Raw genomic sequence first — 15,819 nt, 5'->3', positions numbered from 1 at the left:
CTTGTCTGTGTGGGTTTCCTCCAGGTGCTTTGGTTTCCTCCCACAATCCAAAAATGTGCAGGTCAGGTGAATTGGCTATCCTAAATTGCCCACAGTGTGAGGTGCATTCGTAAGGGGTAAATATAGGATAGGGGAATGGATCTGGATGGGTTACTGTTCGGAGCGTCACTGTGGACTTGTTGGGCTGGAGGACCTGTATCCATGCTGCACGAAATCTAATCCCCAATTTCGTCTCATCATTGGACCAGATCTCTGGAGAGATTGTGGGACTCTTCACATTTCATGAAAGAGAATAGTTTGTCTTGTCAACAAAGAAGCAGCAAATCAATTAGTTCAATATTCTTTCAATATAGAGAACAGTGACCTGTTGCTACAAGAGTGTGATATATGTATCTCTGAAGTATGAGAACTTGGCTTATTTGGAGAGAAATAGAGCGCGACACATCGAATGGCACAAATTTAAACAAAGTGACTGGAGTGCGTTTTACTACAGTTTCCTGTTTAAAAGAGCAATGAAAATGGTAAAGGGATAAATTAGGACTTGCTTCAACTCCTCTCGGAATTTGTTCTGGGTCACAACGTAGATGAAAATATTGTTACAGGAACTGAGTATTTGGAGCATATTGGTCGTCTCTTGAAGGATGTATTGTGGATCATTGAAGTCCAGGCTGTTAAAGTAACCCACACCAGTAATTCGCACGTAGAGAAACTGTATGACATGAGTGACCCATAGGAGGAGGAAGCTGAGTGAGATGGCGAACAGCAGGACAATGGATCTCCTGCGGTTCGCCATCTCTGGGTCTCCATGATTCTCCGTGCTCCAGAGTCTCCTGCGGGCTCTGCTAGCAACTAAGATAATTCGTACTGTCAAGGTATTAAGCAGCAGAATGAGGAGGAAGGGGAGAAAAGGAGTTAATATGTGATCCAGCGAATCGAAGGCCTGCCAAGCGGACACTGTGTAATAGGAGGACTTGATAATGCAGAACCAGGGCACCCCATCCACAAAGTACAAGGGCTTAAAGATGATGTAGAAAGGAGCATTTTTTGCGAAACTCAAGGAACACACCATTCCTATGATCAGCAATGCAGATTTCTCGGTACAATATCTTGTCTTCAGGCTCTGTAAGCAGATGGCCACAAAACGGTCAAAGGTGAAGGCCACTGTCAGCCAGACCGAGCAATCCCGAGTGGCAAAAATCAGCATAGTCGTGAGTTTGCATCCAGGAGTAGTGGACAGGACACTATTACGAAAGTAGATACGACCGATCCGATTGAGGATGCACCCATTGGCAATGACAAGGAAATCAGTCACTGCGATCGCCACCAGGTAGAGTGAGATGCACCGGGACAGACCGCATCGTCCCCGGCAAAGGATTAAGATTGCCACCAAGTTCGCTGTGAGAAATTAAATGAGAAATAGTATAGGAACATACAAAAGAGGCCAATTACACCACTCTCGGCATCCTACTATATAAAAAGGGTATGGATTTTCTACTTGAAAAGCATTATTGTTCCACACCATCGATGTTTTTGACATATGATCTGTTGATTTATGCCATAAATGCAGTGTGGTTTGTGTCAGATGCCATAGCCACGATTAACTTTTTTGTGTGTTCTTGTTGACAGGAGACTGAAATATTATTAAAGAAGAGGAGTTTGTTGGTAATGGGCAACAAGGCAGAAAGTGGATCTTTCTCCTTCTTCCTCAGGAATTCATTTTCCCACTGACCTCCCACTATCCATGTTTGCCTATCACTCAGTACTGCCACTTGCAATCACAGTCATTGAGCAATTCACCTTGATCCACACCAACCACAAACCACTTGCACTAAACACTCGCTCTAAGTCCGAAACTTCCACCTTGACAAGTGCAAATTCGAGATGAACAAATCATGTTAACTTTGCACGGGATATGTCACGGCAGGCAATGATTGAGAACAAATAACGAAGAACAAAGAAAATTACAGCACAGGAACAGGCTGTTTAGCCCTCCAAGCCTGTGCCAATCCAGATACGCTATCTAAACCTGTTGCCTATTTTATAAGGGTCGGTATCCCTCAGCTCCCTGCCCATTCCTGTATCGGCCTAGATACATCTTAAATAATGCTATTGTGCCCGCTTCTACCACCTCCGCTGGCAATGCATTCCAGGTACCAACCAACCTCTGTATAATGAATTTTCCATACATATCTTCCTTAACCCTTTTCCCTCACATCTTGAACTCGTGATCTCTAGTAATTGAGTCCCCGACTCTGGGGAAAAAATGCTTTTGCGATTCACCCTGTCTGTACCTCTCATGATTTTGTAGAACTCAATCAGGTCCACCCTCAACCTTGGTCTTCCTAATGAAAGTTGTCCTAATCCACTCAAACTCTCCTCATAGCCAGCAGCCTCCATACCAGGCACCATCTTGGTGAACATCCTTTGACCCTCTCCAAAAGCATTCACATCCTTTTGGTAATGTGGTGACCAGAACTGTACGCAGTATTCCAAATGTGGCTGAACCAAAGTCTGATACAACTGTAACATGACCTACCAACTTTTGAACTTAATACCATGTCCAATGAAGGAACGCATGCTGTATGCCTTCTTGGCCATTCTCTCATCTTGCGTTGTCACCTTGAGAGAACAAAGGACCTGAACTGGAAGATGTCTCTGTACATCAATTTTCCCCAGGATCTAACCTTATATTGTTTATATCGCTCTTGAAATTGATCTTCCAAAATGCATCACCGGATTGAACTCCACCTGTCATTTCTCTGCTCCACTATCTACGGTATATCCTGCTGCATTCTCTGACAGTCCCCTTTAGTATCTGCTAATTCCATCAATCTTAGTGTCTTCTGCAAACTTGCTAATCAGACCACCTATACCTTCCTCAAGATCATTTATGTATATCACAAACAACAGTGGTCCAAACACGGATCCCTGTGGAACACCGCGAGTCACAGTTCCCCATTTTCAGATACTCATTTCCACTATTATTGTTTGTCTCCTGTTGCCCAGCCAATTCTCTATTCATCTAGCGAGTACACTGTGGACCCCATGCGACTTCACTTTGCCCATCAGCCTACCATGGGGAACCTTATCAAATGCTTTACTGAGGTCCATGTATATGACATCTGCAACCCTTCCCTCATTAATCAAATTTGTCACTTCCTCAAAGAGTTCTATTAAGTCGATAAGACGTAACCTTCCCTGCACAAAACCAGGTTGCCTATCAAAGAAGAGCTCATTTTTTCTCAAATGGGAATAGATCCTATCCCTTAGTACCTTCTCCAGCAGCTTCGCTACCACTGACATCAGGCTCAGTGGTCAATAATTACCTGAATTATCCCTGCCATCTGTCTGAAGCAAGGGGACAACATTAGCAATTCTCCAATCCTCCAGGATCTCACCCGTATTCAAGGATCTGCAAAGATATCTGTTACGGCCCCAGATATTTCCTCTCTCACTTCCCTCAGTAACCTGGGATTGATCCCATCCGAGCGTGGGACTTTTCCACATTAATGCCTTTTAGAATATCCAACACTTCCTCCCTTGTTATGCCGACCTGACCTAGACTAAGCAACTTTCTAACCCTAACTTCAACATCTGTTATTGCCCACTCTTTGGTGAATACCAATGCAAATTACTCATTAAGAACCTTACTCACTTTCTCTGCATCCTCCTTTGCCCTTGAGTGGGCCAACACTTTCTTTTGTTACCCTCTTGCTCCTTATATATGAATAAAAGGCTTTGGGATATTCTTTAACACTGTTTGCAAACGATATCTCATGTCCCCTTTCCGCCCTCTTAATTCCTTGTTTCTGAATGCTCCTATATTAGGAAACATAACTTTGCCGAAAGAATACACAAATGTATAAAAACATATCAGCACAAGCACAATGCAAACTTGACAATTTTCAACTGAAATCCCTCTTTTAAATATTTCTATAAGTGAATACAGGACCACATTAGCAATCACTACTTCCCAGTGAGAACTAACTAATGTTTAACTCCAGCGTTTGCACAGTAGATTGATTCATTCAATCAATAAATAGTATATTAAAATGCATCTACTATGATAATTGCAAAGCAATGATTTATTTTTCAACGCAGTTGCAAGAAAAGGACAATACTGATACATCATTGTGCTACATAAAACTAAACGCATTTGATTACATTTCATTGGACCAATAAAAAAATCTAATAGATCAATGTGTGTTCAAAACTATAAATTATTACTCATATTTCAGTGATATGATTAGCTGTATTTCTATGAATTTGCAGTGATATCTGTTCGTGCACACCTTGCACTCAAAGTGCACTATCTTTCACAATAATACAAACTTTATATTTCACGGATATACATAACCTATTTGAGTTTCCTTCCATTCAAATAATAGGTAATATTAAAAAAGAATGAATCTGTTCCTGAAAGGCACGAGACAAAATATCCGTAAACTTCAAAACAAACCTTATCAGGATCAATTGCTTACCAGGAGCACCAATTGCAGCAAGAATTGGATAGGCAATGGCAAAGAATGGGCCATTTGCTGGTGCGTGCATGCTTTTCACAGACTAAAGGTATTAACAAAACTGTCGACATTAGCTTTGTGAGGCCGTCTAATCTTCCCTCAATTATTTTGACTAAGAGTCTCCAGAGGGTTAATTAAGATGCAAAATGCATCGCAGTTACACTTCAGTGAACAAAAAGATGAACTCACTGTTTCATACCATTCTTTGTAAGATTGGAAATGAGGACGACTTCATTATAGTTCTGAGCCAACAAATTGTGCATTTTCACCACAGATGATGACCATTGAGATGCTATTTTTATACTCAAACGATTGCATCACCACTTGCTATTTGCCAATTGCATTCTGCATATAAACTGTCAGATTAGTACATGTGTTGCGTTTGTTGGTACTTAGATTAGATTTTTTTTTAGATTACATTACAGTGTGGAAACAGGCCCGTTGGCCCAACAAGTCCACACCGACCCGCCGAAGCGCAACCCACCCATATCCCTACATTTTACCCCTATACCTATCACCTAACACTGCGGGCAATTTAGCATGGCCAATTCATCTGACCTGCACATCTTTGGACTCTGGGAGGAAACCGGAGCACCCGGAGGAAACCCACGCAGACACGGGGACAACGTGCAAACTCCACACAGTCAGTCGCCTGAGGCAGGAATTGAACCCAGGTCTCTGGCGCTGTGAGGCAGCAGTGCTAACCACTGTGCCACCGTGCCGCCCCACGGTTGTATTGATATTAAGTACTGTAATGCTACCTAAATATTCCAGAAGATTGATCGTTGTTACTCGAAATCACTGATAGTTAATAGTGCAGGGTTTCCAAAATGGAAACCATCCGAAGTACATTTTCACCATCAGGAAACTACAAAAACCGCTGCCGTCTGAATAAAATACAAATGCTTCTGATTGAGATTAGGTCCACCGCTTCTCGTGTGGCAACAGGTAACCCATGACCCAACGAAATGTCAACCTTGTCAGCTGGAACGTGGTTTAGGAAATTAGAAGAAAGTGCATTGGTAATTCAGACGGAGTCAATTTAATCTGGAAAGAGTTTTGTTCCAATGAGGGAATAACTATGCAAGAGCTGACTGTAATGCTGGCAGAGCCATATATTATAGAAGGCATGTAACACTGCAATAACAGTAGACAACACTCAGGGCGCAGACAGCAACAAACGCACGAAATAATGCATTGACAGATCCAGATGCCTTTCAAATGTTGCAATCGTACCAGCCTCCACCGCTTCCTCTGTCAGTTCATTCCATACTTGCATCACCCTCAGCGTGAATTTCACACAGGCCAGTGTATTGCATTTCCTGCTTTAAATGTGGTCTCCCCTACATTGGGGAAATGAAAGATAGACTGGGTGACCAGTTCTCAGAACTCTTACGTCCTGTTTCTATCAAAAATACTGAGCATCCATTTTCCTGCCACTTCAACGCCCCAATCTGTTCCCTGGCCGACACATCTGTTTCAGGCTTGCTGCAGTGCTCCAGCAAAGCTCAGCACAAACGGAATGAACAGCACATCGTTTTCCGCTTGTACTGTCTCCTCTCCCTCCGAAGAGTGGAGTCTTTTGCACTTAATGTCATGTTCAACAGATTTAGGACTTGAGCTGTCCCATGTTCTAACCCCAACGTTTACACATCAGGCCTTGTTATCACATAGTCGAGTAATACAGAGTCCACTGTTAATCACTGACAGTCCTTATTAAGGGTTGTTTACCATCCTAGCCAGATCTTTATCCACTCTTTTTTTTCTGACCAACTGTTCTTCTCTGCCTTTGAGTTGTATCCCCAACTGTCATTTACTGCTTCCCCTCCCACCTTATCTTCTTCATAAAAGCCAATATTTTCTTAGCTACCATCAATTCTGAGGAATAGTTACTTCACCCGAAACCTTAAGTCTGATGCTGCTGCCAGACCTTCTCACTTTTCCAGCAGTTTTTGATTTATTTTCTGATACACAACATTTGTAGTTTTTTTTTTCTTTGATTAATTTGGAGTTTTGGGTTTATCTGACAGTTGCTGTCATGAGTTAAATTAGTTCATTAGCTCAACCTAGGAGGACAGGAGGCTTGATGCAGGTTCTGGGGTTTAGAGGTTTCACTAAGATCAGGGAAGGTGGTTAAAGAGATTGAGGTTGTGACATTGTTAGTCAAGGGCAGTGTTACGGTGGCAGAAAGTACATTTGCTGAGTACTCATCTACTGAGGAAGTATGGGTTGAACTTAGAAACAGGAAAGGAGAGGTCACCCTGTTGAGAGTTTTCTATTGGCCTCCGAAAAGTTTCAGAGACGGAGAGGAAAGGATTGCAAAGGTGATTCTGGAACTGTGCGAAAATAACACGGTAGTGTTGTGGGGGATTTTAACTTTCCAAATACTGACTGGAAATGGGATTGTTTGAGTACTTTAGATGGGTCAGTTTTTGTCTAATGTGTGAAAGAGACTTTCCTGACACAATATGTAGATAAAGACAAAAAAGCAGCAAATGCAGGAATCCAAAATAGACAGGAAGGAGACTGGAGGACACAGCAAGCCAGGCAGCATCAGGTTGTGCATACGTAGATGTTTCAGGTGTAACCCTTTTCAGCATGTAAATAGGCCAACAAGCGGTGAAACCATATTGGATTTTAGGTCGTGCAATCAACTTTGGCCAGGTTTTAGATTTAGAGGTCTGTGGTCACTTTGGTGACAGTGACCACAATTTGGCTACATTTACACTTTTGCACTTAATGTCATGTTCAACAGCTTTAGCACTTCAGCTGCCCCATGTTCTAACCCCAACGTTTACACATCAGGCCTTGTTATCACACAGTCGAGTAATACAGAGTCCATTGTTAATCACTGACAGTCCTTATTATGGGTTATTTACCATCCTAGCCAGATCTTTATCCACTCTTTTTTTTCTGACCAACTATTCTTCTCTGCCTTTGAGTTGTATCCCCAACTGTCATTTACTGACAGTGACCACAATTTGGCTACATTTACTTTAGTGATGGAAAGGAATAGGGAGAAACTGCAGGGCAAGAGCTATAGCTGAGGCAAAGGCAATTATGATGCACTTAGGCAACATTTAGGATGCATCGGATGGGGAAGGAAACTGCAGTGGATGGACACAACTGAAACTTGGAGCTTGTTCAACAAACAGCTACTGCGTGTTCTTGACAAGTATGTACTTGTCAGGCAGGTAGGAAGTGACCGAGCAAGGGAATCATTATTTACTAAAGTAGCTGAATCACTTGTCAAAGAAAGGAGGCAGCTTAAGTAAAGATGAGGCATGAAGGCTCAGTTAGGACTCTTGAGAGTTACAAGTTTGTTTGGAAGGACTAAAGAGAGAGCCAAGAAGAGGAAGGTGAGGACATGATCAAGGAGAACACTAAAGCTTTCTAGAGGTATGTCAGGAAAAGAAAGAAAATTACTCGAGTAACATTAGGGCCTGTGAAGTAGTTGGAAGTTGTGCGTGGAGTCTGAGGAGAGAGGAGAAGTGCTGAATATTTTTCATCAGTATTCATACAGGAAAACGACAACTTTGTCGAAAAGAGTACTGAGATACAGGCTCATAGACTAGACAGGATAGAGATTCACAAGGAGGATGTGTTAGCAATCCTGGAACGTGTGAAAATTGATAAAGCCCCTGGGCCAGATGGGATTTATCTTATGATTCTCTAGGAAGCTAAGGAGATTGCAAAGCCTTTGTCTTTGATCTTAATGTCATCATTGTCGACAGGAATAATGCCAGGAGACTGGAGGATAGCAAACGATGTCCCCTTGTTCAAGAAGGGGAGGAGAGACAACCCTAGTAATTATAGATCAAAGTTAAAAATCACACAACACTACGTTATAGTCCAACAGGTTTTATTGGAAGCACTAGCTTTCAGAGGGATGTTCCTTCATCAGATGGTTGTGTTTTGTAGAGTACTCCATAATCACCTGATTAAGGAGCAGCCCTCGAAAGCTAGGGCTTTCAAATAAACCTATTAGACTAGAACCTGGTGATGTGATTTTTAACTTTGTGCACCCCAATCCAACACCAGCATCTCCAAATCAATTAGACATCAGCGAGCCTTACCTCTGCTGTGGGTAAAGTGTTGGAAAGGATTATAAGAGGGAGGATTATTAATAATCTAGAAAGGAATAAATTGCTAAGGGATTGTCAACTCAGCTGCGTGAAGGTAGATCGTATCTCACAAACCTTAGACATCTTTGAGAAGGTGCCCAAACAGGTGGATGAGGGTAAAGTGGTTGGTGTGGCATGCCTGGTTTTCAGTAAGGCATTTGATAGGGTTTCCCACGGTAGGCTATTACACAAAATACAGAGGCACAGGATTGATAGTGATTTAATGATTTGTTTCAGAAATTGGCGAGCCGAAAGAAGGCAAGAGGGTGGTGTTTGATGGGAAATGTTCATGCTGGAGTTCAGGTGCTAGTGATGTACCTCAACAATCTGTTTGGGTCCATGTTGTTTCTTATTTAACAAATGATCTGGATGAGGGTATAGAAGGATGGGTTCGAAAATTTGCAGATAACACTACATTCGGTGGAGTTGTGGACAATAATAAAGGATGTTGCAGGTCATAGAGGAACATAAGAAAGCTGCGGAGCTGGGCTGAGAGGTGGAAAATGAAGTTGAATGCGAAAAAGTGTGAGACGACTCACTTTGAACGGAGTAACAGGAATACACAGTGCTGGGCTATCGGTAAGATTCTCGGTTGTTTGGATGAGCCGAGAGATCTCACTGTCCAGGTGCATGGATCCGTGAAGGTTGCCACCCAGGTTGATAGGGTTATTAAGAAGGTGTACGGTGTGTTAGCTGTTATGAGTAGAGGGTTTTTTAGTTTGGAGCCACGAGGTCATGTTGCAACTGTACAACACTCTGGTTCGGCTGTGCTTGGAGTACATTTCTGGTGGCCGCATTATAGGAAGAATGTGGAATGTTTGGAAAAGGTGCAGTGGACATTTATGAGGATTTTGCCTGGTATGGAGGGAAAGTCTTATGAGGAAAGGCTGAGGGAGTTGAGACTCTTTTCGTTCGAGAGAAGAATGTTAAGCGGTGACCTAATTGAGACATATAAGATAATTAAAGGGTTAGATATGGTAGACAGTGAAAGCCTTTTTCTTCAGATGGTGATGGCTTGCACGTAGGGGAACAGCTTTATATTGAACGGTGATCGACATAGGACAGACGATAGAGTTAGGTTCTTTATTCAGTGAGTAATAGGGGCTTGGAAAGTACTAGAGCAGCAGTAGTCGACTTACCAAATTTAAGGGTATTTAAGTGGTCATTGGATAAAAATAGGATGAGAATGGAATACTGTAGGTTAGGTGGGCTTCAGATTGGTTTCACAGCTCGCGCAGCATTGAGGGCCGAAGGGCCTATACTATTTTATTACACACAGAAGTTGAAAAGGTATGTTGCAGTTTTCGTTGCTGCCGTTGAAGCCGCAATTGGAGTATTATGTTCAGTTCCGGTAAACTTGCTATCGGAAGAATGTTATTAACTTGGAAAGAGTGCAGAAAAAAATCACAAGGATATTTCCAGGTCTCAATGGTCTGACTTTCAGGATGTGTTTGGAAAAGCTAGGATTGTTTCTTTAGAGTGAAGGATACTGAGGAGGGGCTCTTGTAAAAGTGCATAAAATCATGGGAGGCATGGATAGGGTGAATGCATTCAGACTTTTTACCAGGATTGAGCATTTGCTGACGAGGGTGTATCAGTTTTTGTTCAGATGGGAAAGAATAAAAGGGAACCTGAGGGACAGCTTTCTTACATTGAGTGAGGTGTGCACATGGAATGATTTTCCAGTGGAGGTGCTTGAGGTATGTACAGTAACAACATTTAAAAGGCTTTTGAACAAATCCATGAATAGGAAAGATCTAAGAAGGATATGAGCCAATTGCAGTGACGTGGGGTTAGCACTGATGGACATTTTGGTTAGCATGGACCAATTTCGGTCCACAGGCTTGTCTCCGTGCTGTTGGACTCTCTGACCCTGTGAGTCTATGACTCTACCTTCACTGAGATCTACTTTTTCGTTACCACGTGAGGATTTCTCTTTTCCCCAGTTTCTAACCCTCATGGATTGAAATTGATTTTGAAAGCCAATCTTTTGATTTATGAACCAATCCATAACCGTCAGCCATTTTAGCTGCTAATCTTGCCTTTGAACTCTCTGCTCTTCCACATGAATTCTCATTCCAAACTCAATGCATATTTGATCAGGGTCCCTTCCTTACAATCCTGAAATATTGTCTGTAGGCTTCTGGCACGTGTTCATATGCACTTAACATGATTTTCTTCACCACCTCATATTCCCCAGAGACCTCCTCTGATCGTGATACAAATACATCAAATGCTCTAATCAATAGATTGTTTGAATCAACAAACCCCACATGGCAGCTGGCCACTTGTTTGGTTTAGTCACCCTTTTCAAATGAGATGAAAAGACTTCTACATCATTCTCATCAAATGTAAGCAATGCTTGGATAGATTTAAACATATCCCCAAACAGCCTTCTGCTCCGATGGGTTTGCTCACCCTCTCTATCTTCCTCACTGTCATTATCTTCCCACTCTCAGAGTCTTCCCCACTTTCCTTGTCTTCCCCACTCTCATTATCTTCCCCACTCTCATTGCCTTTCGCACTCTCGTTATTTTCCCCACTTTCATTGTCTTCCCCACTCTCATTGTCTTCCCCATTCTCAGTATCTTCCCCACTCTCATTATCTTCCCCACTCTCATTGTCTTCCGCACACTCATTGTCTTCCCCACTCTCAGTGTCTTCCGCGCTCTCATTATCTTCCCCACTTTCATTGTCTTCCCCACTCTCAGTGTCTTCCCCACTCTCATTATCTTCCCCACTAAAATTACCTTTCATCTTCACCTCCATTGTTTAAAGATAACTTTCCACTAATCGGCAATTTCTGAAGTTCAAACTCTTCATGTTCTTCTGTCTCTGTCCCCTCTCTCTTTTCTCTCTATTTTTCTCCCCCTCTCTCTCCCTCTCTCTTTTTCTCTCTCTCTATCTTTCTTTTTTTCTCTCTCCCTCTCCCTCTCTCTCTCTCTCTCAGCCTCTCTCTCGCTTTCTCTCTCTCTCTTTCTCTCTCCCCTCTCTCTCTTTCTCTCCCTCTCCCTTTTTCTCTCTATCTCTCTCTCTCTCTCTTCCCCCACCCCCCGCTCCCTCTATCTCTCCCTCTCTTTCGCTCCTTCCCTCCTTTTCTTTTTGTTCTGCTAAAGCAACTTTTTCCTTGTCTTTTTGGTCTGCTTTAAATGTTAATTCAAATTCTTTTCCATTTCTTTTTCTCTTCCTCTTTTGCTTTTAACTAAAACAGGTTTCATTTTCAATCAAATTTTAAGCCATTTCCAAAGAACCTGATATTGTTTGCAGCAAATCTCAATGCTGAGCTATTGCTGTAATTACCTCTTCTTTACTCACCGATGAAGATAACTCTAACTCGAGTTTCTCTACCAACTAAAGCAGCTTTGCCTTGTTCATCTTTTGTTAACCCGCCAAAGTCACTTCTTCCACCCCCAGGAAACACTTAGTTCACATTAAATAATCCTCTGATCATCATGTATGTCTCTACTAAGTCACCTCTAACCTTCTTGTCTTTAATGAAAACAGCTTCAAGTCCCCCGGCCTTTCTTCATAAGACCTCACCTCCGTTATAGGCAACATCCTAGTCAATCTCCTCTGGACCCTTTCCAACGCTTCCATATCCTTTCTGGTTGCACTACTGTGGTAACCAGAACAGTACATAATACTGCAAGTGCGGCTGCACCAGAATTTTGCACAGCTGCAACATGACCTCATGGCTTCAAAACACAGTCCCCGACCAATTCCCTGACTGATGAAGGCCAGTGTGCCTAAAACTTTCTTCACCGCCCTGTGTACTTCTGACTCCACTTTCCAAGAACCGTGCACCTGAACTCCCTAATCCTTCTGTTCCACTGCACTCCTTATTAAATTCCATTTGCCATTTGTCAGACCACTTTACCAGCTGATCAAGATCCTGCTGCAATTTCTGGCAACCTTCCTCGCTGTTCATGATACTGCCTATTTTAACATCATCCGGAAACTTAGTAATCATGCCTTGTACATTTCTATTTAAATAATGTATATAGATAACTGACGACAATGGGTCCAGCACCGATCTCTGAGGCACTACACTAGTCACAGGCCTCCAGTCTGACAAGCATTCTTTCACTATTACCCTCTGCTTCCTACCATCAAGCCTATGGTGTATCTAATTTGCCAGGTCCCCATGGATTCCATCCGAGCTGACCTTCCAGAATAGCCTACCATGCAGAACCTTATCAAAGGCTTTGCAGAAATCCATATAGACTACGTCTATTACCCTGCCCTTATTATTCTTCCTGTAAATTTCATCAAAGAACTCTCACAAATGTGTGAGGCATGATTGCCCATGTCCAAAGCCATGCTGAATATTTTTAATGAAACACTACCTTTCCACGTGTATGCATATCTTATTTCTCAGAATAATTCCAAGTAACTTACCTACTACAGATGGTCGGCATACTGCTCTGTATCTCCCAGTTTGTATTTTTGCAGCCTTTCTTGAATAAGGGCACAACATTCCTTACTCTCCGATCTTATGTGACCTCATCCCGAGCAAACGCTGAAACACACAAAACAGCCAACGCCCACTGAATTTCTCCTCCAGCCTCTTGCAGTGTTCTCGCCTACATCTGTTCAGGAGCAGGTGGTTTATTCACCCTCATACACCTTAATATATCCAACACCACCTCTACTGTGATATGGGCTGTCCTCAAGATATGACCATAATATCTACACTTTCCCACAGGGTAAAAAGGAAACCCATTAAGGTGAAAGAGAAGTTAAAAACCTCCAGAGTTTTCCCTGCCATAAAGCAGGCCACATGAAATTACAGTGTTGGTGGGTGAGGAAAAGCACTGGGAAGAATGGATGCAGGCAAACGGGATAAGCCAGGGAATTTCATTTGAGTGGTAAAGCAAAGCACAATGATGGCTGAGAGGCTGCACCAGAACTTACAAACTGCTCGTTGGTTGATTAATGAGGAAGTGCAAAAACTTTTAATCTATTTACGTTCGCAGGTGAAGATTACTTGCACAGGCCAAGTGCAGTTGTTAAAGAGGTGATAGTATTATAGGACACAGAATCATGTCAAACATGATGTTTAGGGATCAGGAGATATGCGAATCAGAAGGAGCATTGCCAGACAAAGTGCTAGTACGTGGAATTCACGGTGAGACAAGAAGTGCTCAGTTACGTAGAGTGAGGTTAGAGTGTCCAGTGAAAAAAGGAGAGGTGCTGGTCGGAGTACTGACAAACACTCAGTTCCAGAAATACAATTTGCCCTTGCTAACAACGTCATTGGGTCAAAGTATGAGTACTGCCTCCTGTGGTTAGAACGCCAATGGAACTGAAGTCCTACAAAAGCACATCCTGGGAATTTTCTTCACTATGTTCTAACGAGTTCACAAAGTCACCAGTTGAAACAGGAGAAATCAAAGAATACAGGTAAGAGAGTTGAATTAGAATTATCAGAGATGATAGCTAATCAAATGTTTGAGACAAAACAGGAAGCAATGGAGGACAACGTAGATATCTTTAGCTCAGAGAAATTCACTGAGTTACAACAGAAAGATTAAAAACGAAAGCAATTGTATCAAAAAGCATATACGGAAGGAGGATCTGAGTGTATCCCTGGATTTTAGTGCATTAAAATGTTATATTCATGAGGTAACAGAGACCATTACATATTGGATGAAGTTTTCGGGAAAATTACAGGGGTAGGACTTTTACACAGAGTGGTGGGTGTGTGGAATGCACTGCCAGCGGTGATAGTAGAGTCAGATACATTAGGTACATTTTAGGAAACCCCTGGCTAGGCACATGAATGAGAGTAATGTGTCGGGTACGTAGTTTAGTTTAATTTTAGAATAGGATAAAAGATCGACATAACATCGAGGGTCGAGGAGCCTATACTGTGCTGTGTTGTTCTATACATAACAACCTTAACACAAAAGAGAGTGAAGGCCTAAAAGCATGCAAAAAGCACAGGAATGCAATCATTGCACTAGCAAATTAAGGCAGAATGACAGTATTCATGAACAACACAGAACATGTTCAAAAAGCACAGAAACTACATGCAGATACTGACACTACCAACAGAGGGACTGCGACCAACGCCACACCCAGCCAATGGAATAAACATTACACTATGGAACTTACGCAAAAACGGACTTATAACCAAAACAGATTGATAGAAGATGTAACCTGAAGGCACCAACACCCGATAATTTTCCGATTATCTCAGGTTTACAAACCACATATACCACTTAGACCTATTGTGGCAATCTAGGAACTGTGTCACATAAACGTACAAAAGAATTTGAACAAAGCTTAAATATCTTACCAGCGGATCCCAACACTTATTCCAATGATGATGTTGAGATTACTTACAGTGTGGGAACAGGCCCTTCGGCCCAACAAGTTCACACTGACCCGCCAAAGAGTAACCCACCAGACCCATTGCCTTACAATTACCCCTTCACCTAACACTACGGGCAATTCACCTAACATGCACATTTTTGGACTGTGGGAGAAAACCAGAGCGCCCACAGGAAACCCACGCAAACACGGGGAGAATGTGCATACTCCACACAGACAGTGGCTGGAAGCGGGAATTGAACCTGCGTTTCTCGTGCTGTGAGGCAGCAGTGCTAACCACTGTGCCACTTTGCTGCCCTACTAGCAAAGGAATTCCAAAACAGCAAAAGAAACTTAAACATAGACAAAGCAATGCTCTCATTCGAAGTAGCGGAACTCGTTACCTGAATTGACAAAACCTTCGCCAAAGCGACAATACCTAACCTCCAGAAAAAAAAAACAGACCAGCTTGAGATAGCCATTTCTGCCCCAGGAAAATGTCTGCGACTGTTCACTCCATCGGTGCCTCTCATCATCTTGTACACCTCCATCACCTCTTATCGTCCTTCGCTCCAATGAGAAGAGCCCTAGCTCCTCAAACTTTCTTCATTAGACATGCCCTCCAGTCCAAACAGCATTCTGCTAAATCTCCTTTGCACAATCTCTAAAGCTCCCACATCCTTCCTCTAATGAGGCGACCAGAAGTGAACACAATATTCCAAGTGTGCTGTAACCAGGGCTCATTAGAGCTGCAGCATAGCCTTGCAGCACTAAAACACAATACCCCTGCTAATGAAAGCCAAACAGTCTAAAGCCTTCTTAACAAACCTATCAGCCTGGGTGACAACTACGAGGGATCT

At 42.5% G+C, this 15,819-nt stretch overlaps 1 protein-coding gene across 1 annotated transcript; it reads right to left on the bottom strand.

Annotated features, from left to right (window-relative positions):
• Positions 1 to 487: 487 nt before the first annotated feature.
• On the bottom strand, positions 488 to 4,551 carry LOC148138437 (putative G protein-coupled receptor 139). Its single transcript, XM_087981716.1, has 2 exons — positions 4,482 to 4,551; positions 488 to 1,395 (listed from the first exon to the last, which is right to left on the bottom strand). The coding sequence occupies exons 1-2, from the start codon at positions 4,549 to 4,551 to the stop codon at positions 488 to 490; spliced, it is 978 nt and encodes a 325-aa protein (XP_087837842.1).
• Between the last annotated feature and the right edge of the window lie 11,268 nt (positions 4,552 to 15,819).

The sequence above is a fragment of the Chiloscyllium plagiosum genome, unplaced genomic scaffold (assembly GCF_037043375.1).
Source record: "Chiloscyllium plagiosum isolate Xiang-an unplaced genomic scaffold, Cpla_swu_hap1 HiC_scaffold_40, whole genome shotgun sequence".
Lineage (NCBI taxonomy): Eukaryota > Metazoa > Chordata > Chondrichthyes > Orectolobiformes > Hemiscylliidae > Chiloscyllium > Chiloscyllium plagiosum.
This window is presented reverse-complemented; position numbering and strand designations above follow the sequence as displayed.

Bases quoted from the DNA above. Each gene is read 5' to 3' on its own strand.
- LOC148138437 (XM_087981716.1), bottom strand. From the start codon at position 4,551: ATGCACGCACCAGCAAATGGCCCATTCTTTGCCATTGCCTATCCAATT. The intron at 1,396-4,481 runs GTAAGCAATTGA...AATTTCTCACAG, and splicing joins TGCTGCAATTGGTGCTCCTG to CGAACTTGGTGGCAATCTTA.